We start from the raw sequence: 23623 nt of genomic DNA, 5'->3' as shown, positions 1-23623 counted from the left end.
GTTTTTTCCTTTCTAAATGAATATTAGTTTATATACCTAGCAAACTAGAAAAAAGAATTTGACAAGTCTGTGGATAGAAGATCTGCTGGGTTTGAGTGTAGAAAGCAGCAACCCTCCCCACCTCCGCCGCTGCTGTGCTGAAGCACGTGGTCGCTGCACTTAAGCAAACAAAACCACACGTAATTCCATCTCCCAGCAGCGACCCCTGCGTTTCTGGTGTGTGCTTACCCACTTTTCTGTGTACAAACTTAAAGAAAAACAGAAACAATGTCACTTTCTTTTTTAAAGTTCCCTAGGCAATGAACATTGTTCACAAACATAATTTAAACAGCTTCAAAGTTCTCCATTAAATGAGTGCTCTTGTGTGTTTTCACCCTCTCCAATACTGGATGTTACCATTTGCCAAAAAATATTTACAGTTTGATAAAAGAAACTCAACTTTAAAATTTTATAAAAATTTAAAATTTTGCTTACATATTAATCATTTACTTTTTTTTTTTTTTTACATGTATGACTCTTTTGTTCAAGGGTATTTTTTTTTTCTACTGGGGAAGTTTATTTTCAGTGATTCCTGACTATTCTCCATATGTGAAGGTTTCATTAACCTCTGATCTATCATGTGTGCTATAAAGTATTCTCCCTAGATTGTCAATTCTGCTTTCTGATGTCATTTTAACTTTTTTATGCATTTAAATTTATCCATCCTTTTCTTTTTGATTTTTGGTCACTGTGTTATTCTGGGAAAGTCCTTTCCTACCCCATCAGATAAACTCCTACCTGTATTTTCCTCTGGGACTTTTCATTTCTCTATGTCAATCTTTAATTCATGTGACACTTACTCTGGCTACACCAATGCAATTTACTGAACAGTCATCTTTTCCCTACCAATGCAACCTGTCAGCGTCAACACTGAATTCTTAGTATTCCTAGGCCAGTTTCTGAGTGTTTTGATGATCTGTCTAGCCCTGTGCCATCACTACATTTTTAATTATCTTGGTTTTATAGTATTTTAGTGGAGCAACAGCAAAGTGTAACTGATAATCAGGTGTGAATGGATGGTCCCATAGTAAACCAGTGCATTACCTTATTATAATACAAGCCTTCTTCTGGTGAAAATTCACGTTTAAATTCATCGCCTGCGCCACAGTGTGCCTGTGCACAGATTCGCATGAGTCGTCCCGTGTTACATAATAAAAGGGCGGCATTCGTAGCATCATCGATTGACTCAAAGTTGTGAATTCCCTTTTCAAAACAAGAAAAGCTTTTTTTCCACAACTGTTGCTCTGCAGTAGACACACTTTTGCTCACTTCGTAAAAAAAAGAAAGAAAACAATTGTGTAAGCAGTTATCAGTGTAGACTGCGCCAGTGTCGCTGGTCGAGACGAAAGGAGACAGGCAGTGACGGGACGTCCAAAGGAGCGCCGGTCACTGGACTGCCTGCAGCACACTTTCCTGCCACCCCTGCTACGGGCCCAGGTCTGCACCCCTGCACCCCCACGATTCGTGCTGCGGCCCTAACCAAAATGTGACTCATTTGAGGTTAAATGAGGTCAGAAAGTGGGGCCCTGATCCAATATGACTGGTGTTCTTATAAGAGAGAGAGACACGTAAGGAGCGTTCACGGGGAGAAGGACAGCGAGGACATAGCGAGAAGGTGGCCATCTGTGCGCCAAGGAGGGAAGTTGCAGAGAAGCCCAACCTTGGACTTCCAGCTTCCAGACTGAGAGGGAATTTCTGCTGTTTAAGCCACCAAGTCTGTGGCCTTTTGCTATGGCAGCTGGAGCTGACTAGGACAACATTCAGAGTCCTCTTCTCTACTGCCTGGCTGATACTACAGCAGGCCAATAAAAATATCTGAGAAAAGCGCTATTTTATAAAGATTCAAACACATGGTCCCATGAACTTTAAGACGTACAGTCCATGTCTTATCTAATTCTTGAGGTCTCTGACCACTGCTTTTCACATGCCTTCACTGACTTCCTCTTCCAGAGGCACCTTAAAAGCACAGGTCCTTACGTCTCATTTAAAAGAAAAAATATCACGTATAAACAACAGAAAGGCACAGGTTCACCCACCAGCAATGAACTCTGCGCCCCTTGTGCTGAGCACAGCACACAGAGTGACAGGCACAGTCACCTGCTCAACCTACCTGCCACCTCTAGTTCTGTCTCAGCCTTTCTGGTTTCTAGCGCTGTGTGTACAGCCATTACATTTTCATCCATCCTCATGGCTTCAACTATCAGCCCTGTGTGATAGTTCCCAACCTATGTCTTGCTAACCCAAAGAGCTCTAAGCATGCATCTCTAACTAAATTAGGACTACTAAATTAGGCCATTCACTCACATGTCCTCTGGCATCGCAAACTCAGCGTGGGCGCAGATGACCCCACCACCCTCTGCCTGAAGACCACCTGCTGCTATGAACACCCACTGGACCCTGTATCTCTGGCTCGTTCCTAATGCTGCCTCCTCCAGTCAGGACAGCCCCCCTCCCCTCCATGTGCCTGCCCACGGCCTACGTAAGATGCAGCAATCTGCCCAAACCACACCTTCTTCCCACAGGCCTTCCAAGAATGCCCCAACTTCAAGAATCGTCTCCTTTCCCCACTCCTCTACCGCAGTGTTTGTACCTATAGCATTTTTCAGAGACTTGCATTCATATCTGGCTTCCTGACTCAAACAACTGTCTTAGCCACTCACATACTCAACACAGAGCCTTGCACAAGGCTGGCTGTCCAACTCAGACGGAGGATGGAGGACACTGAAATGATGAATCCCAAGAGGAGGTAATGAAATTTCCTAATTTTATTTCTTGAGAATTTAACAATAAAAGGCCCCTTAACAGATCACCCCTTGATGACATGAACCACGTAAAATCAGCATGATTTTCTAACAGAAGCAGCAAAAGAAAGAGGACACCAAAGAGATACTCACCTACTCTCTCACTCTGTAATGCAGCAGCCTGATTCATGTAAAAGACACCAATTTCATTCCTAATGTTACCCATTCTCTTCAGCACTTGTACATAGTGTTCTGGATTTTGGCTTTTTAAGTCACTAAACTGCAATATTTCATTAGCAGCCTCATAACATTTGCAACTAACTGAAAGTTGACTTTCTAAGTCGGTAGACAAATCAGTTGCCCATGCAAATCCTTAAAAGAAAAAAACAAAGGAAACACCGTAAGTCATATGAACCCTTCTTCCTCAGCAGTAATCTAAGTAATCATATTTTGAAGGTAAAACAACAAATAAATGCAATATAAACATACTAAGATTCAATTAATACAACTAAAATTTTTAAGTTTCAAATTAAAGATCTCTTAATTTATTTATAAAATTATATTTTCCTGGGACATTAATGTTTGATTAAAAGAAGTATTCTTCTGTCTAAAAATACGAACAATTCCCACGACCCAGATTGTACCAGGTCCATCGCTTACTGGTACAGACCTCGAGTTGTCCACGGATACAAGGTAGGCCATTTTTTCTTTTTAATTACTGTAAACAGTTCTTGAAATAAAGCGCTGAGTGCTACCAGAGGCTAGCTGTGTACATTACCGTTTGCCCATGTGAGGTTAAGTCAGAAAAGAAGCTGACAGATGAGCTCTCAAAGACTCAAACATGCCATCTAGTGGGGACGAGTAAACTTAGGTGCAGGGCCCAAAGATTCAAGGAGAAAAAAGGCAGTACTCCTGCTGATTACACTCAAAGATCACGTCACTCTCACAAAGAAGTGTTTTCAATGAAATTAACATGATGGGGGTAGTAAAAACAAACTAAGGATTTTCTCACCATGTCTATTAAAATAAAATGATCATTTGAGAAACTCAGAAGGGGAAAAGGGGCAGAAAGAGGGCAAAGAAATATTTCCTCCCCCAGTGTACTTCTCTAGATGTTAACAGCCCAAAACTTTCTGGGGCGTGGGTATCAAGCGATATAAACAATCTACGAGCATGAGAAAACAGTTCCAGGATACATTACAAACAGCACCTGCAGAGGACTCACCTGTATCTCATTTACTACCCTAACTGCATGACGCTTACATAACTGCACTGAGCTACGAGGGAGGGGTAATGCTGCTGTGGACTAAATTCCTTTTCCCAGTTTAAAATCTGACAATGCCCAAAAAACCCAGCCAGCTATGAACTAAGTTTAAAAACTAATGATCTCTGTATCTTAGGCCCCAGGAACCATTTAGAAGGTTAATTCATCCACTTTTACCAACTGCTATTCCCTTTCAAAAGAAAATCATGGCTTGGTTAGTTGACTAGAAGGGTCACCTAGGAAAACTTCCCACAAAGGTCAACACGATTGTCTTCAGAGATTATTTTTCAGTTACTTCTAGTTGTGTAACTAGTCATTATAAAATATATCGAAACCATTTTATACACAAATCCACAGGTTCACGCTCAATTTTAACATTAAGAAATGATGAAACAGAACAGCAGTTCCAAACACTAACATCCTGACACTGACGAATCAGAGGAGGAGTCCCGCTGGCGCACCTTGACAACTGGACTCCCTGTGGAGGCTGTGTAGTATCTCCTGGTCTTCTTTGGTTTGGTAATTGAACTCTTCAAGGTGTGCTGCCCTGTTGTTTGCATTCTGGGCCAGCATTAGCTGGATATCACCACAGAGTGTCAAATACTGAGAAAGAAACAGCAGCACCTCAGAAAGCATATTGGTGCAGAGGCAGCAGTAGGTGTCTGTGCGGAAAGGGCAGGAAGGAGAGAAAACACAGCATGCGGAAAGTGAATGGATATTAACAACATCTGCTAGCAGCTGAAGGCCCTGTACCACTGCTGCCCACTCTGAGTTTACGTCAGATTTCACCCAACTTCATATATTACAAAGTGCACAGATGTACAACCACTCAAAGTGGAAAACACCAGGAAGCATAAGCGAGATTAGAAAAAGTTTTTTTAATTAAATTTTACAATAGAAGTAGGAATAAGACTTCGCTGTGATTCAGACGCCTTCTCTGCTCCCTCCTCCCAAAGCCTGTTAGACCCACTCATTTGCAGCGACTTACCATGGCTCTGCAAAGCTAATTTAATGTATCGCAACGCTCTTCCGTATTTCTGAAGACTCATGGCAGCATCAGACAAAACATAATAGGCCTTAGATGACTTGAGAATCAGCTGGAGTTTCATTTTATGTTGCCAAGAACCAGGGATCATTCCAGATTGACTGGAATAATTACCCTTCTGAAGGGAGCCCACTACGACATGAGGGAAAGAAAGGCAGCACGTTTTATTTGAACATAGGTCTCACTGTAAAAAAGAAGAGTAACTTCTGTTTCTTAATAAAAACACTCCAGACTTAGGTACTATTAATAGTTAACAACAAAACTGGTAAACATGATATTTTACTACTTAAATGCAATAAAGCAGAATCTCAGCAGTGGCCAGAACTCTGGGATTTCCCAAGGCCTGCTCCCCTGCAGCTGCCAACCCTATCATTCTCTTCTGGGGTCACTGACATGATTAAACTCACGACTGATTATCTGCCTCCTCGCTCTAGTCTAGGCATCAACCTGTCAAAAAGTTTACCTTCCCGAAGCACAGGTTTACTCACAGTGGAACCGCTGTTTGAAAACATTAAAATGGCGTCTCACCACTTATTAAATTCCACTTCTTGAGCTCTATCTTTTCAGTCTTACCCCCTCCCAGTTCTCCACCAGCCAAAGTCAAGTTGCTGCTTGCTGTCTACATTAGGTGCCTGTTTTTCCTATATTCCATCTTAATTTGCGGTTTCCTCCAACAGGAATACCCTCTAAAGGCCAGCCCACTACTACTTCTTTAGCCAACAAATGGCCACTTTTGTGCCAAGCACTGTGCTAGGCACCAGAAACAGTGACATGAAGTTCCATGGCCTCTGTCCCTGCAGACCTCACAGACCAGAGATGCAGACGGGCTGATAACATGAAGCACAACAAAGAACATCAGTGCAATCACAGAGGGAAGAACAAAGTGCTGCGGGAACCCAACCCCACCAGCTACAACACACGAGCCTTTCAGAGCAATGGCAAGTACTTGGTTTCCCCAGTGGGTTTATTCGTGCATGTATTTCCTTTTCCTCTGCCACCACTGTTTGCGTTTTCTGTGTGTGAGGCATTGTGAGAAACCAAAGATGAATAAGATGAAGTCCTTGCTCACGAGTGTGTTCGTGTGCGTGTCTAAAACCATTAAACACAGCTGACTATGGCTAAAGCAGGCTTCAGTAAGTGACCACAGGACAAAGTGGTGAGGGAATCAGGTGATTCTGGCTGGGGACAGAGGTGAGCACCGAGATCTTGATCATGAGCAGGATTTTCAACAGCTGAGATGGGGAGGCAGGAGGGGACAGAAAAGGCATTTCAGAAAAGAGAACACTATGAAAAATGTGGAGAGATGTCTGAAGTCCTCACTGCCTACAGGCTCAGGCCAGCGCACAGGAAGCTCTACATAAAAGCTGGGATATGAATCCTCGCTCATGAAGCAAAGAAAAGACCAGAAAGCACTCGCTACTATTTCAAATATACAAGCTTTCAAAACACTTTTAAAAATAACTGAAACTGATTTAAAAAAAAAAAAGGAAAGGGAGAGACAACGTTGGAAAAAAAAGAAATACAACTTACATTAAAATAATCAAGAAACTCAGGACTTTTACTTCAAAGTCCACACGTTCTTCGTGAAGTGATGTTCTTGAGGAACAAATCAGATATTCTATAAGTGGCGCTTCCAGCTTTCTTCAAGCACCAAGAGGCAATAGCTACCGCTTCTATGGTGCTTACCATGTGCACTGTCCTGAGCACTATTAACTCACTTAACCCCATGACAAGCCTTTAAAGTGGGCACTATTATTGTCTCTATTTTGAGAGAGAAAATAAGGCTTAAAAAAGTCAAACAACCTGCCCTAGCGAGGCCGAGATCTGAAGCTGGGCGGTTTGGTTCCTAAGTCTGTGCTTCAACACTCGACTATGTTTACAGAAGCGGTAATTTCTCAGGAGAACCCCACCAGGCTGCAGGCCTTAGCTCCTCACAGCAGGTACTGGGAAGAAGCAGGCTCCTTATGTTCTTGCTAGAAACATCTACAAAGGATTGAAATTACCCTGTTTTACTTTATATTTTGAATGAAAGGGTATCTTCTCCTACTTTCCATTCACATGATATCCTTTTTCTGAATTCCTTTCAATGAATGCCTTAATTGACATAAGCCTGCTGTTGAAGAAGGCCTAGTATATCACTCCACTGAAAAGGCCTTATTTGCACTTCAATTCAACTTACTTTTGTCCAAAAACAAGGCCATCTGCTTCTCCAGACCCTCAGGACCCCCCCCTGTGGATTCATCTTCATATTTTAAGGGGATTGGGGTGTTAGGGTCTGCTGCAGGGAGATCACTTTCTTTTTTAATGCTGCTGTCCACAGATTTCAAACCCTTTGAAAAAAAAGGGAGAAACATTTACGATACATATAACTGAACGTCAACTGAAAACCAAACATAAGGCAATGTCTGGACTACTAAACACATTTAAGAGAATTTATATTTTGAAAGCAGACTATTAAAAACTACATTTGACCTGAAAGTGTTGGGAAAAACTAATTTTCAGTTTATGCTTAAAGAGAAAAAAAAAAAACTACAGCAGAACATCACTCAGAATAGCATTCAGATGCCAATAAACAAGCGCTACCTGCATATCAAGTACAGACTTCACTGAAACAGTGAAGCCTAAACTAAGACTCACCTCCAGAACATAGCTGAGTACGAGCCTACAGCGTTCTTCTGTGTCATGGCAAACCGGAAACGCACAACTGGGCTTCAGAAACAAACATTTAAAATTATTAATATGCTGCCAACGTGACAAATTCCATAGCTCTCATCTCCCAGGAATTACCAAAACTCTAAAAATCAATCATTTTTAAATTGTCTGTGTATTCAGTTTAGTGAGGTATCTGACATTTTCAGCTTGAAGTATTGTTTTAATTGCAGAGTAAACTGATAAAAGCATCAACAAAAATGCTGCTTAAAAGATCTCTCGGCATATATGTTGCCTTAAGTACTTAAAATTTAAAGAATAATTCCATTACAAAAAAAAAGCAAGAATACGAGTAATAATGTTTTAAATCAGTGCAGACCTAATCCGACAGGTCAGCTCAACTCCTAACCAGCACCAGTACTTGGTAACACACAATTAACAGTATCACCAAGTCAGCAATAAGTTAACAAGTACTGCCCGTGTTCTCACTGTGTAACTTGCATACTTAACTAAGAGTAAAGCCAGCTAGTCAATTCCATCTGCTAAGTGCTGTGATGTGTAAGGGCTTCTGCAAGGCATTCCATTTTGGTGACTCTTGTGAGCCTGGAAATCACCATTCTCATCTTACGCAAGAGACGTAAACACAGATGTTAACGTGTGCAAGCACACAGCGCGTGACTGCCGTGCGACACAGCTGAGGCTGGGCTCTGGAGCCACGCCGTCTACACTTCAAAGAGTATGGTGATAAGGCAATGCTAACTACTAAAGACGTGTTTATATGAACACTGTGACTACATTTCTGTGTGCTCTCGATACTGACAGAAAGTGCTGTCTCTGGAAAAAAAAATCTGTAAACATACCACTCTCCATCTTTAATTACTATCTAATTGTCCCATAAATCCAGAGTCTAGTGTACAGAATGCAGAATGTTACTGCATTATGGTACAATGAAGTTTCCCAAATACAGGTAACTTTCACAATCAATAATTTTATAATCAGAGACACTTTTTACTGTACTGCAGGGTTCAAGCTGGAAGTGCACTAAAATTCAGACATACAGTTAACGACTTTTTTCCTGCATTAGTGGTCAAATATTTACTGGGCATCCATCATGTGTTCTCACCACGGGAGCTACAGGAGAGTCCAGACCTCCGGGAAGCTTACATTCTAGTGACAGGAGACAAACACAAGAACTTCAGGAACAGATTATCCTCTCCTTGAAGTAGATAAAAATACAGCATGTCTTGGCTACAGTGGTCAGAGAAGGTCTCCTGGAGGAGGTGACATTTCAGTCGAGACTGAGAAAAAGGCAGCTACAGAAAGATCTAGGGAAAGGTAAGGTCCGAGCACAAGCAATAGCAGACGCAAAGACCCTGAGCCGGGCATGATCTTGACTATAAGACAGAAAAAAGGCCATGTGGCTAGAGGGTAAATGAAGAAAGAGAAGGTTGGGAAGACAGCCAATGTCTTAGGGGACAGAGTGGAGTCCTCTAAAAATCTATTTGGATATAAAGTTTCTGGATGAAAATTAAACTCAGACCTTAAATTAAGAGATTATCTGTAAATATGACTGGAAAATAATTAACTTAGAAAAATGAAACATAATTACATTGTCTAGAAAAAGGCTGATGACAGTCAACATAACTGACACCAACAGAAGCCCGATGGGCAGGAAGCTGTTAGGGTCTATCAGGCCTTAACCAGTGCAGATGTGTCCAACTGAGCTGACGTGGCCACGGTCTCTGAAAAGTGCTGTCCTGTGGCACAGGGATATGTGCCAGATCTCTCCACACGTGGATCAAAGAGCCATCCATCTGCTTGGATTGTATGTTCACCAAGCAACCTCTATATTCAGCCTCCCAGCAACCAGGAAGAGGAAACACAGCTACACACCGGTCACTGGAAAGGAAAACCTCCCACATAAAACTTAAAACATTGATGTGCGGTTTATGCAACTGCCTACCACGGGTCTGCACGTGAGTCAGTAACCCTGGGACAAGTATAAAACCGAGTTTTAGAATTCACAGAGCTGATGATTATTAGATCCTAGGCCATTACGGATTTACTGAAGCAATGTCATCTTTTGAGAGGCTAACTGTATTCAATTAACCACAGTTTGTTTTTCCACTGATAAACTTTTAGTACACATTTCAACATGCTTACTCTGATTTGGTGAATAGATTTGTATTTTTCTGGAACTGACAGTTCTCCAACAGACTTAATTACAGCCACTGCTTTGTTGTCATCTGATGGATCAGAACCGGTGCTGTAGGATCCGTTTTCATCACTGTCTGGCATCTCCTCCTCCTCTTCACTGTAACTTTCATCAGAATTCTCATTTAAAGGAGATTCTGAACTTTCTTCTTTTTTAGGTTCATCCAGTTGAAAAAGTTCTGAAAGCATGTAATTGGCTGAAGCAATAATCTTATAAAATGAAAAAAAAATAAGTGACTGTCATCAAAACTGAGTGCTCTAAAGTGGAATTTTACTGCTATACTAACAAATTTTAGGAGGTCTGCAGACAGGCTGTTTCCACTATAGGCTGTTAACACACAGAGAAATGGTCCTGATTTAAAGTACCAATACTCTGAACGTACTCTGTAAAATCTTCATGGGTTGATATATTTCCTGAAATTATTACACTCCCAGCCCTTCCTCTTAAAAAAAAAAAGTGGCAACTATATTTCACTGGAGACAAGTTTTCACGTGTAAAGTGTCATAACTAAAATACTAGTAAGATATAACTCTGTATCATCCAAGAAATCAGAATTTCTCTTTACAAGCTGTGAATTAATGAGTTTATCTTTAACAGGCTACTAATCTTCACTATACAATCTATAGTTCCAAGGGAAAAACCCCCACTAGCTTAATGAAGGAAAAGTCCAGAAATTCTTAAAACTAGCATTTATATATATGCATTCATTCTACTCCATTATTCAAGTAATTCTTAAGCACAGACATGCAATAGTCTTAACAATATTTTCTAACTTTCACATAAACCATTCAATTTTCACTAACCCCCATCTCCTTAATCAGTCAGCAGTAAGTAAGCCAGAAACAGTTTTGTCATTTTTGTTCCAAAAACAATTTCTCTTGGTTTCGTCTCTAGGATAATCTTCATCTCCAAATTGAATGAGGCTAAAATTAAAATTAACTTGGACCTTTAAAAAACCATAGATACTACACATCTTTTCTGATTTAAACAGGATACAACTAGCCTTACACTACAACATACAGCTGTCAGTTTCAGACTGTTTTCAGGGTGATAAGGGTGGTGTAAAATCATGGGGCACAGGACTGAGAGACTGTTTTAAGAGATGCTTTCATACACTGAGGTATAGAATGTGAGCCTTATTTATACTAACAAAGTGGTAACAAAGGCCAGTCATGTAAATGGATCTTTTAAAAGAGACTATAAAGCAATTTCCCACCCTCTCATAGTGATGAAACAAAGGAAAAAACAGCACTACTTTGTTAAAATTATGTGAGTTCTCAATTTATAGGACAGTGCTATCCAAGAAAAATGTAATTAATGTGAGCCACACACAAGGTTTAAAATTTTCTAGTGACTATGTTAAAAAAGTAAAATCTGGTGAAATCAACTTTAATGTTATATTTGATTCAATAAACACAAAATACCATTTCAAACGTAATGTGTACACACACACACACACACACACACACACACACACATCTTCAATATCCAGTGTGTATTTTACATTTAAAGCACGTCTCAATTCAGAGTAAGCACATTCTACGTGCCCAACACCACATGTGGTAACTGGCCGCCAGGCCGGGCCAGGCAGTTACACACTATGAATTAGGCAGCTTTAACGTCTAGGCAACAACGCTATCAGAACGCCAGAATGTTTTGAGAGAACTTACGAATGTTAATCTCACCTGAGGATGTCTGCTTTTGTCCAGCAGTCTAACACAGTTCAGAAGCAAGGTTCTAATGGTCCCATAGTGCTTCTTATTTTGATTCTTCTTCATCATCATGTTGCAAGCAACCCTACACAAATGTTCATTATCAACTTTATTCCGCACTCACCATCCTCTGCAAGACTCAAGTCTAAACACGCTCTTCTTTCCTTCCAGTGGAATAAGGGTTGTAAGAAACAACTAAATGTTGTACTTTACACCCCACACCAGGTTATTTTGGAACATACGTATACATACATTTTTATTTTAAACTATGGAAAGCTAAAAGGCATTTAAAAGCAAAGCAAAGTGTGGACAGTGTGGTCGTACCCTTAAAATTTTAAAGAAAACTACTTCTTCGTTGTAACTTTCTACAGCACTCACTTGTATAAAAGAATAGCAACTGGCATTGTGAAGGGGTTTTGATACTTGTCTTCAGTTTCCTCGCAAAGAGTAGTGAGATCATAGAGCTTCACTATATCACTGCCACTTGCTGGGGAGAAAACCAAAAAACCAAATAAACTTCATTTTACAGTTGCCATACAAATACATTATTATTCATTCAAGAATTAGCTCACCTTTAAACAGCCAATAGGTATGTCCCTCTTTGGTACAATTAGATTTCAGAAATGATAAAATATTCTGTGCAATGTCTTTTATGACTTTAGTAGAAAAATTAGAGTTTTCCAAGTTGGGAATCTCTTCTGTCTTTATCATTTCATACTTCTGTAAAACACAGACAGAAGATAGTTTAAGAGAAAACCTATGCAGCAACACTTCTCTTACTAAAAAGCAACTGAATATATAAACCCTGCAGCTAGACACCTACACAGCATGAGAGTTAAGTCAATGGTTTTTGGTCTTTTTTTCTGCTCCAAAACTCCAAAGGAATCTGACCCACTCCACCCAGCAATGTGGCCGGTTTACCACAGGAGTTAATTCTCCAAAGAGAATCATTACCAGATTTTGAACCACAGATTTAGGCGGGATCTCATTTTTGTCCTAACCACAGAACAAATCGCAATGTACACTTTCTTTAATTCTACACCAACGATTTTCAACTGGGAAGGTGGTAAATGAAGGTAGACTTCATCCAGCAAGCTTTCTCAAAATATATATTTCTGTCTTTTTCTCTCCCCAGACAGTAGTCTCTCTAGTATACACAATTTTTCCCCTGAGCCATGGACTCCATTCTTTTGCAGACATGGGGCACAGAGGGCAGAGGCAGTAGTAGTAAGAGTAAGGCTGCAAGGCTATTATCACCACTATTTTTAAAACGCCTCCATATTTTTTCCTCTTGTCTTCTGTTCACTCTCCTCTAAGTGCCTCTTTCCGTATTTACTGAAGACTAGGAACTGCAAATCAACTGGAAAATAAGACCAGATCAAAACAGAAGTGATCGCACCCTTCTTGATCACCCAAACTTCCGTGTGTACTGTGCTTCTAATAGTTAATCCACTGTCTCCTATTTTTCTCTTTGTACATTCTTATTTCCCATTAGACTGTATCTGAGTAGTGACCAAACCTTATTTTTCTCCCAACAAAGTCCCTCACAAACAGAACATGCTCGATAACAACTTGCTATACAAGTTCTCTTATTTATGCAGTTGTTGCTGGAAACTTTTCTTAAAACTTTGCATAAACTGAGTAGGTATTTATATGCTGAGTAAACACCTCCACTATATAGATACTTTCAGGTAATTGCTATGGGTTCCTGCCACTAGAATTACAGCTCTACGGCTACAAATGTAGATTTTAGTATATTTATGACCAGCCCACAAATTACAGGTAAAGTTAGACTCCTATAACATCTAGGTTCTGATATCACCAACTCAAATGTGAAAATGCTCACATTTCAGCGTATCCATAGCTATCTTCCTGCCAAAATACACCTTACTAGTTCAGGGCCTTGACGACTTTGGTGAGATACTTTCTGCTCCAATCTGTGGTTGAAAGATTATATAAAAAGTCACACTGCATCTGCCTTACCTGTACAATTCCATTTACATGAAAACACATGACAAGCTCTGGTACGTTGCATATCAAATTGTCCAACCAATAGTCAATTCCAGTTAGCACATTAATTGGCTTGTTGTTATCCCTAAAAATAGACATTTCCGGTGTTACTTGATTTAATTATGATGTTCCAGAATTAATCCATCTGAGACGTATTTCTCTGATTAAAATATTTTAATCTATTCTCCCCAGATGGAGAAGGCCATTTATGCTTTCTTTTCTTTTGTTAACTGAAGTACAGTCGATGACAATGTGTCAATTTCTGGTATACAGCACTATGTCCCAGTCATTATGCTTTCTTTTCTGATGAGATATGCACACACAGCTCATGTGGTGTGTTGTACGTAACATCTTTCCATAAACTCTGCTTTGACTTCCTAACTGGTGACCCTAAGAGTTTTCAGTAAGAGGAGAAGGAACCATGACAGCGAATGACTGGGAGCCTACTATGCGCTCCTCACACAACCTGAAAGGAAAAGCCTGACCACCTGCATGATAAAGCCCAAGTCAGGATTCACACTGGCTAGTATGAACAAATACACCTGGAACATTAAGAAAAATGTTCACAATCAGTTAACAGGAAGCCGGTAAACCACCTCCTTAACTACTTAAATAACTGTTCCCTATTCTCTCAAGTTGTAGACTCAGACTTAAGGCTAGGTCCGGACAACAGATCTCTGAATCCATTCATTAAAGATTAGAATGAAAAGGCAGCCATAGGGCTTTCAGCCTTTGCTGAAACACTCCCTCCTTACTGTGGCCATTTCAACAGACAGAGGGTGGAAAGAGGGAGGTGAAGAACACTAGGAAAAGGAAAGATAGACAGGCGAAAGCAGGTGGAATACTGATTCTTAAGGAATACAATTTTGGTTTACCTGAGACGTAAGCTGACTGCTGGATATCTGCCTCCTCCAAATATAGGCATGTTGGAGCCAACTAACATATGTATATCTTCAAATGTCCATAAAATATTCCGAACAAAATCATTCTTAAGACCCTTTGATTTAAAATAGGAAAGATTATTATGTAATTAACAGGAAATCCGTAATCTCCTCCCATGATCCAGAGAAAGACTAGAAAAAGGAAAAGACAAAGGAGACAAAGTAAACTAAAGCCAGAGCTACAAGATCACAGAGATGTTTAGCAAGAGACTTTCAGGATCAAGAGAATTTTTTCCCCTATGAATTCCAATTTAGACTAGTTTTCAAACGACGAAGCAGACTGGGGATTCGGTGTCTCAACCTGGACACCGGGAGAAGCGTACCTGACTGTTCTCCCCGTCATTGAATAAAGTAGTCAGGGTTTGTTCTTTAGGTGCTGAGGCCACATGCCCCACTATGTATGAGGGTTCAAGAGGCTCACTTCCCTGTGAAAAGTGCAAGGAGAAGCAGTGACTCCGCTGCTGTAATTTCTTAAAAACGGCCTACTGTACCACCTAAACATTCAAAGCACACACCTTGGATCCACTCTGGTGAATTAGGACTAATACAAATCACTAACTCTCATCACTCGGTGGCATCCTTCAGCTCTTAATTATCACAGCTACTGTCATAAGCTAATCACGTTCAGATCTTACTCAAATAAAAAGGACTAAAGATTTTAAACTTCCGAAGTTTTTTTTATTTTACTATCTTCTAGATGACTGTGAAGAGCACTGCCCTTTCAGCCCACCCCATCTCTACTGAGTTAAAAGGTGTCTAAGAAACTTCAGTCATACTTTTGAGACACTGGTCATCAGGAGGGCCTCCAAGGTCACATTTCTAGTGTATGTTTCACAGAAGTCTAGCTCCTGGAATACTCAGTGAAAAATTTCCTGAGCCAAGTCTGAAAAACACCATTTGCTAAGGGATTTGCTTTTGGATAGTAACAATACTTACTACCATATAAGGCTTCTAAGAAGATCTGCAGTGGAAAAACCCACTTTACCTCTGTATAATGCAATGTTCTCAAATTTATTCGATCTCGTAACACTTTTTACTCTTATTACATTCTGTGGAATACATTCTGGAAAACACATAGGAAGGGGAACCTTTGACATAGGGTAAACTCAATCCACCACTCAATTTTCCAACCATTAGGGCAGCCGCCATTAAAAAAGACTATTTGAAACCAAGATGAGCAAGCAAACGTGTGCACACATGAACATGTATACGTGTTGCTTATTCTTACTTGTGAGCTAACAAGGCTTAGCACCTGCTTGCCAAGTAAGAATGTATGACTGCAAGCATGGAGGGTGGGGGGGATCTTCAGTGCTTTTGCTGTGTCTTGTCTTCTCCAAAGAACCTCATCTGATTATATTATTTGTTTAAACAGACAAGTTATCAACCAATGGACCAATCCCCCAGATTCTATTTGCCAGGTAGTTGCTTTAGCGGAGTTTGGGCTCTGGGCTGTAATGTTCTCAATGAAGCTTTGGCTCCAAGGCCATACCACAGACACCTATCTAAACTCTATTACTGCTTAACACAGGCCTCAAACTGTCTTACATTTTAGTTTTGGAAGCAAGAATTTGCAAGGTGATAGCTTACTAACAAAAATAAATCTCTGTATGTTGAAATTTAGGCGACATATGTTATAAAAAATAAGCTGTAAAAGATTACTTTTAGGCAGGCTAGCTCTGTTTAGGAATATGCCATTGCTAAGAAAACCTGACTGCTTACAGGGCCTTCTAAATGTGTGGAATCCGGGGACACGGTGGAGTGCCACTGTGAGAACAAACCTCTGAGGTCAGGAAGATCAGGGTTTAAACCCCAGCTTGAACTTAACCAGCTGTGCGACCACAGATAAAACATCTACTTTATATGAACTTTATTTACTTATTTGTAAAATGATACCAAGAACATAATACATATACAGCTCCAAGGATGAAAAAAACTTACACACCCCTTACGGCATAAAGCACACGGCATAAGAGGCATTAAATAGATACCAGTTCACTTCCTCCACGTGCAAGTCTACAGATTCTCAAAAGTCTACAAGGTTTCTCACAGTAACCCTTTAAGAAGAGAATGATGAGGCTGATAAAGGGGGAGATGGATGGTAGAAGACCAGTATTTCTATTATGTGGTCTTTTGGAATGTATGTGTTTTGAAGTCTAGGAATACTAAATAATTTTTTTACAACTCCTTTAGTGAAATACAATCACATATAGGAAAGTCCATAAAACAAACAATACAGAATATAGCATAATGACTAACTACAAAGCAAATGACCCATGTAACCACAACCCAGGTCACAACATGGGGCCCTGCTAGCACCCAGCACCCACGCCCTTCTCATCCATAAAATACCCCCACCTCCTGAAGTTCTCACTCTGTGGATTTACATGGTAATTACTCCCTTCCATTTCCTTACAGTTTTCCCAACTCTGCAAAAAATTTAAGTTCACTCTATAGTTTAATGAGGCATCTCTACCTGAAAACCTACTAAAACTAAAATGAAGTTAAATGCATTTGCCTCCTATAACCCTATACTCTGAGGACAGAAACAATCTGGACAAACAGCACTCAATGTGTGAGAACACACAGCAAGAGGAAAAACAAAATTTAAAGTTTTTAAAGTTAAAGAATTTATTTTTACCTTCCTTGAATTTGTCAATATATTTTCCTGAAAATAGACAAGCACAATTCACATCTATGGAGATACTTTATTCTCTGATAGACACAATAAGGGCAAAAACAAACAATAAGAAGAAACCAAGAGTATAAGACACAAAACAGATAACATATCTTACTCTCTCTTCCCTTCTAAAAGCTTAATAACATTAATGTAGGTTAAGTTTCAGAACTTCATCTAGAAAACCTTCAGGGTTATTTTAGGCCTCAGAATCTAACTAAAAGTTAAGGTAGGTCAGTATTTAAATGACAGACAGGACTGTGAGTCTCAATATCTGATGGGCATTTAATATTTCTGTAGTTTAAATCTACTACGCCACTGTATTTTTATATATACATATATAACTTTCAAGAAATAATCTCAGTATTGATAAGCATATTGATAAGCTATTTCAAATGTTTTGAATTATTCAACTGAAAAAAACTGACCTAGCTATTCATAATATCTCTTGTGAATTCCATACTGAAAAACTAAGAAAAGTACTTTTTTCTAATTGTGAAGACATAAATTGACAGAATATTTTTTATTCCCATTGGTCTATTTTTATTAACAAGATAATTGGTGTTGTCTTCTTAAATGAGTTAGCACGTACGTACTCACTAACCTGACTGGAAGCACTGGGATCTTCAGAGACTGAAGAAGGCATTTCAAAGGGGGCAGGCCACGAAGCCCCATCAGAATCGTTTGTCTGATCGGAACTGGACGGTTCCTGCTGTTCTGCCGCGGACGGGACAGGCTGAGCGGCTCCATCACCATTGATACTGGCCAAATCAGGAATAAAAAATACCACATTGTCACTAACAGTAACTTTATGCAACAGTCCAGAGGTTTTTAAAAACTAGATTCTATAATTGAGCATAAATCTCATTAAAAAAGGAATATAGGATAAATGTCAACAATAACAATAAGTGGCTATTACAAGCTACTGAATATAGCTCCCTGTGCTACACAGTAGGACCTTCTTTATCTATTCTATATACAGCACTTTGTATCTGCTAATCCGAAACTCCTAATTTATCCCTCCCCTCCTTTCCCCTTTGATAACCATAAGTTTGTTTTCTATGTCCGTGGGTCTGTTTCTGTTTTATAAGATCATTTGCGCCCTAAGCTAATGCAAACTGTAAATCAACTATACGTCAATAAAATAAACAAATAAAACAATAACATGGGCAAAACATAAATTACTTTCACTGGCTTCACATTAAGTTTTAGATCAGAATGTCATTTCTCTTCTTAAGATAAAAAATAAACAAGTAGCCAAGTACCTGTAATACAAAAACTTGGAAAGAATAGCCTTCTGATACCAGTGTTCTTTGCTTTTTTTCTTCCTCTGCCACTTCTGATCAATAAGTCTTTGATAAAACTCTTTTAACCATGTCCAATCACCAGTCTGATTAAACATAAAAAATTGATAAATAGAACAAACTTGCAGTCAAAACTATGTGTTACCTATTGCTCTCTCACAGGAAATTTTTTTTTTGAATACTGTTTCAGAAACACATACTTATGAAACACTTATCTTTCTAGACTCAATTCTTATCACCTCTTTCAGGAAATCTCCCTGTCTTCCTCCTCTTCTTAAGCCAGACTAGAAGAGGTGACCCTTCTCCACAACCTGTTCTTCAGTGTTTGGAGTAAATCCCACTCTGCATACTGTTTGGAGGTTGTACATTTATAGCAAGGACTGTGAGTCTCAAGACCTTGCCCAGCGGCTAGTACATACACGATGAAGCGAACTGTGGTCTTTTCAAAGGGAAAAACATTTCTTTTAAATGTCAACTTAAATCACTGTAACTCATTTTTCTTTATCAAAGCATCACAGGAACCCTGATAAGTGCAGCCTATGGGACTGGCAGGAATATGAACTATGCTCAATGGCAAGGTAAACACAGAAATGCAGAGTGAGCACCGAGTAACTGCAACATTATTATACTTTACAAAAATATCCATCCTAGCACAGTCTGACAAAACTGGGAAGATAGTCATTTACCAACATACAGTTTGAGAAGCTCTGCTTTAAGAGAACCAATTAATTCTAATAACTATATTCATAGGAATAATTTTTTATAACATTTTTCACATTCCTGGGCAGCCATGTTTCATGAGAATCTCTTTAATGGTGACATCAAAGGATTTTTCAAAAATTTAAACTAGCCCCTTAAATCAGATTTTTCGCAACTTTCCTCACTGGCTTCACCCTTTTCCTTGTAAGAATCCTGGCGGCCAGTATCACTACAGTGAGTTTCTTCCCCATTCTCTTTTCTGTTTTTTTTTCCTTTATTAAAGCTGCTTTAACTTCAGGGAAGCTTCTCGTTTCTTAGTTGAAGTACTTTAAACACACTTCCACTTTGGCTTTCTTTGAAACAAAATCACATTTCTAGTACACCTAAATTGTTAAAATAGTATTCCTCTGGTTGTTTTTCACAAAAAGCATTACCTGAGATGATCTCATAAAGAGTTCCTGAATATCTAACTCGTCCAGTAAGAGAGTCCTCCCTACGCGGTGCACGGCCATGCTCACGTGAGACTTGCTGTAGGGAATCTTCAGGAGCTTTTTTATGTTCTTAAAAAAGTTAAGAGGACAAACAGTTTAGAAGGACCTTTTTAGTATGATCTGGAATCTTTCAAACTTTAACTTCAATTTTAAAGCATAATAAACCTTATTTCCTTAAGGTCATATAAACTGTACTTTACACAAAGAGCTACCTACAAACACGTGGAAGACAGAGCTTTAAAGCCAGGATCACCTACATTTTACAAGTCACCCTGTGTTAATGTAAATGACAGTCAAAGATTTATTTTCACATAATGGAATTTCATAAAATATGTACAGGTCACACTGACCCAGGCTTTTAGCATATCAGATAAAACTGACCAACTAAGGATCCATAGATTTTACTGGAGGTATCATTTCTAATTCTCAACTGGTAACATTACACAACCTAACATTATAGTTGCTATTATTAAAATGCTACCATCAATGTTAATATTACCACTGCCAGTGTTTTGGGGGTTGCTCCCTCCTCTTTAAGGAAAGATGTGGTAAATAGTATTACTTTAAATAAAAAAGGTGTTCAATAATCAGACAGTTGAATCTTATTTCATCACTCACTTTTCAAGACTGCAGAACAGAGCATGCTATAAATCCCCAACACAAATATCTCAATTATATTTGCAATAAGGACACTTACTTCAGAGTCAGAGACAACATCTACATCATTTCCCACTGAATCAATAAAGTCGTATGCCATTCCAAAGCTAACGGAGGAAACAAAGGCCACAAAGGTCATGTTCATGGAGGTGCAGGTATTGCTTATAACAGAATACTATATTTTATTACTTCTGGGATGCACATTTTCCACATTCGAACATCCTGAAATCAGTACGCCAATCACCAATAAAATTGGCAAATTTTTCCTTCTTAGTGCTATATAAAATAATGGGGTGACAAAATCAATGACACCTTGGATTTAATAACGTAGAGAATATATAATAATACATATAATTATATATAATCATTAGAAACAATAGGAAATACTTAGAATAAAAACAGCAATTATTTTTATTTTTGTAGTCACGAAATCTAAAAAATATACAATAGAAAACAGTTCGAGATAATTATTCTTTTCAGGTGGGGAGATAAGCAAAATAGCAACAGGAACATTTATCAGGATTTTAGTCTCTGATATTTTGTTCCCACTGATATAGACTAACACCCTCTAAAAAAAAAAAAAGAGAAAAAATGCACGTGACACCAATTCAACCAGAAGGAGGGAAAAAAGCTAAATGAGCACCCAGCTTGTGCCAGGTACCATGTGAGGCACATCTATAATTTGCAAGCCTGAAAAGCAGCTGACATCTCCATTCTTCAGTTAGTAAGTGGCAAAGAGTCCGGATACTGACCTTGTATCCTGAGTCAGGACACTGCCTCACTTCAAAGCATGCTGATGATTTACCATGTGGTCCAGGCAAGTTACTTAACCTTTCTAAGCTTCAGTTTTCCACATAAAAATCGGTTAACAGTACCAAACTCAAGAGTGTTGTTGTGAAAATTAAATGTGATAAACACATAAAGTACTTAGCCCAGTGGCTGTACACAGTCAATACGATAACCATTTAAATCACCTCACATTTAACTGTGTTGTCATATAATTTATTAAGCCATTCTTCTAAAAGAAGATATGCGGGCTATTTCCAATTTTTTTCTAGTCTAAATAATGCTACAAACAAACAACATTTTGCAAATACAACATTTACCTTCTGAGGCATTAGGATAATTTCCAAACTACTGGCACATAAAGTATTAATGTATTTATGGCTCCTGCTATATGTTACGTGGAAATATTTTAGGTTCAATCACTGAGAGGAAAAAAGAGAACCCCACACATTAAATGGCTTACAAGAATACAGACATTAGTGCATTTTTCTCTGTTAAGACCCCAAGCCACTCTCTCAACTTTAAATACCACCGGCAAAATTTCCAGCAAGGGTCAAAGTCAAGGGTGTACATCACCCAGCATGCTGGGTTTCTACATCACTGCTTTTTCAGACCAGACCATCCACCACCATTTAGTGAAAACTTCCACAGGACAGATTAAGCAGTGTTAACGGTTTTCCTGTCATATGCCACCTTGATTCTCTGTATTTACATATTCAGAAGGTATGTAAATTGGCTAAAATTAAAATAGCTGATTGAATTTTAGTGGTTAAAACTCATCTTTGTTAATAACGTGATGCAGATCTGGAAGATGCATATGCAATTCATAGCTTCGTATTATAATACAATCCTATTATTAGGAGAAAAAAGAACTCTGAAAGTCAAATATAATCTTTCTCTAAAGTGAAATCTCGGCAAGTTGAGCATTACAAATTAAACTGAAAAGCAAGTATTAGATATAAGGGGAGGGCTGAGGGACAGCTAAAAATGCCATCAATTAATATTTACCTTGAAAATGGCTTGCTTTTCTTACTATTGCCAAGAATGGTAGTTCCTGCTGGTCCTAGTCTGGCACTCTCTCGTAACCAGTTGGCAGGTGGGAGTTTCAAGTCTGTTTTCTCTTCGAGGCGAGCAAATGCCGTCCGAGGAGGGGCAGAAGAGTATTTCACCACAGCTCGGCTCTTTACTTCACTGCCTCCGAGAAATAAAGCTGATCCCTGATTGACACATTAAGTCATACTTTAACGAACACTACTAGGAATGAGAAACCTCACCTTTATAAAAAGAAAACAAAATACCACCCACGTTAGGCTTACAAGATCGTATGCTGCATGTTACGAACAGCACTTCATAAAGGTGAGCATACATTTTAACACTTACTTAATAACATACACTCACATAATTTCAAAGAAAAAAGATGACTCAAGGAGTGTGATGGTTATGGTTATTAGCTAGGAAACAGGCCAACCAATCTATCTTTTAAAACATTCATAGAACACGCAGAAGCAGAAATCAAGGAATCAACAGTATCACCTTAACTAAATGCAAAACTTAAAACCTCTGTTCAGTATTAAAGGTGTATTTTAATTTCAGTAATATACATCATTTAGAAAGCAGTTTGTAGTCAGATATCTGGACCTTTTTAAAGTAAGCGTTTAGTAATTGATCAGTTTATTACAGAAATACTCTGAACCTCTAACGTCACAGAAAGTCACTGGGGGAGCCTCACAATTTTCTCTGGCACACCCACCCCCAAGCAAGCTCAGGGTCTGAGTTAACTATTCTAACCTTCTTCCAGGCAGTGCATTTTCGGCCTGGCAAACACTGTGTATCCTTCAAATATTAGCTCAGTCCCATCTCGGTGAGCTCCCTCTTTTCTCCCTCCAGCTTTGACAACTATGCCAATTTTGGAACTACATATTTACACCTACACTCCTTGACAGAAGAGACCTTGTCCAACGCACCTGTCGCCGAGTGGGAAGCCAGGACTGTTTTCGATACGAATGACTTGCAAGTAAATACCTGAATACTTGGCGACAGGCACACAGACTTCCACTCCCTTTTGGGCGCTGCGGAAGGCGTGGAGAAGGCGCTAGAAGCCGCCGGGAACCGTGACATTCCTCCCGGACGGAGCAGGCCCGCAGCCCCCGGAGCCTTGCAGGCTCGGCCCCGCGGCGGACTCACCTGTGCAGAAGGTTCCTCGGAGTCTCCTTGGGACAGGAGGCTGAGCCTTCCTCGAGCAGCGGCCCCGGCCGGCGGAGCCTCAGCCCCGGCCTCCTTGGAGTCCCCCATCACCTCGGTCCAGGGGAGGGGAGGCGAGGCGAGGCGAGGCTCTACCTGAGAAGCCGGGACAGGTACCCGGGCCCCGCAGCGCGGGAGAACAGCGCCAGAAACAC

General features: G+C 39.6%; 1 protein-coding gene across 3 annotated transcripts in view; it reads right to left on the bottom strand.

Moving 5' to 3' along the window:
* The window catches only part of EDRF1 (erythroid differentiation regulatory factor 1), a 35505-nt gene extending 11962 nt beyond the window's left edge, over positions 1-23543 (bottom strand). For 2 of the 3 annotated variants that reach the window (XM_006207432.3, XM_015241884.3), the window contains exons 1-19: positions 23412-23543; positions 22236-22444; positions 20482-20548; positions 19728-19853; positions 18556-18680; positions 17895-18051; positions 14940-15041; positions 14551-14672; positions 13649-13760; positions 12238-12385; positions 12044-12152; positions 11639-11750; positions 9902-10162; positions 7727-7798; positions 7269-7419; positions 5033-5221; positions 4506-4706; positions 2934-3152; positions 1084-1307 (exon numbers count right to left, since the gene is read on the bottom strand). In XM_006207432.3, the coding sequence (XP_006207494.2) occupies positions 1084-1307; positions 2934-3152; positions 4506-4706; positions 5033-5221; positions 7269-7419; positions 7727-7798; positions 9902-10162; positions 11639-11750; positions 12044-12152; positions 12238-12385; positions 13649-13760; positions 14551-14672; positions 14940-15041; positions 17895-18051; positions 18556-18680; positions 19728-19853; positions 20482-20548; positions 22236-22444; positions 23412-23519 (2814 nt within the window). In that variant the 5' untranslated portion in view covers positions 23520-23543. The remainder of the gene's footprint in view (positions 1-1083; positions 1308-2933; positions 3153-4505; positions 4707-5032; positions 5222-7268; positions 7420-7726; positions 7799-9901; positions 10163-11638; positions 11751-12043; positions 12153-12237; positions 12386-13648; positions 13761-14550; positions 14673-14939; positions 15042-17894; positions 18052-18555; positions 18681-19727; positions 19854-20481; positions 20549-22235; positions 22445-23411) is intronic. The other variant, XM_006207433.2, reaches the window with a different exon arrangement.
* Positions 23544-23623: the final 80 nt, after the last annotated feature.

This window comes from Vicugna pacos, chromosome 11 (assembly GCF_048564905.1).
Source record: "Vicugna pacos chromosome 11, VicPac4, whole genome shotgun sequence".
NCBI lineage: Eukaryota > Metazoa > Chordata > Mammalia > Artiodactyla > Camelidae > Vicugna > Vicugna pacos.
The sequence above is the reverse complement of the archived record's forward strand: the minus strand, read 5'-3'. Positions and strand labels throughout refer to the sequence as shown.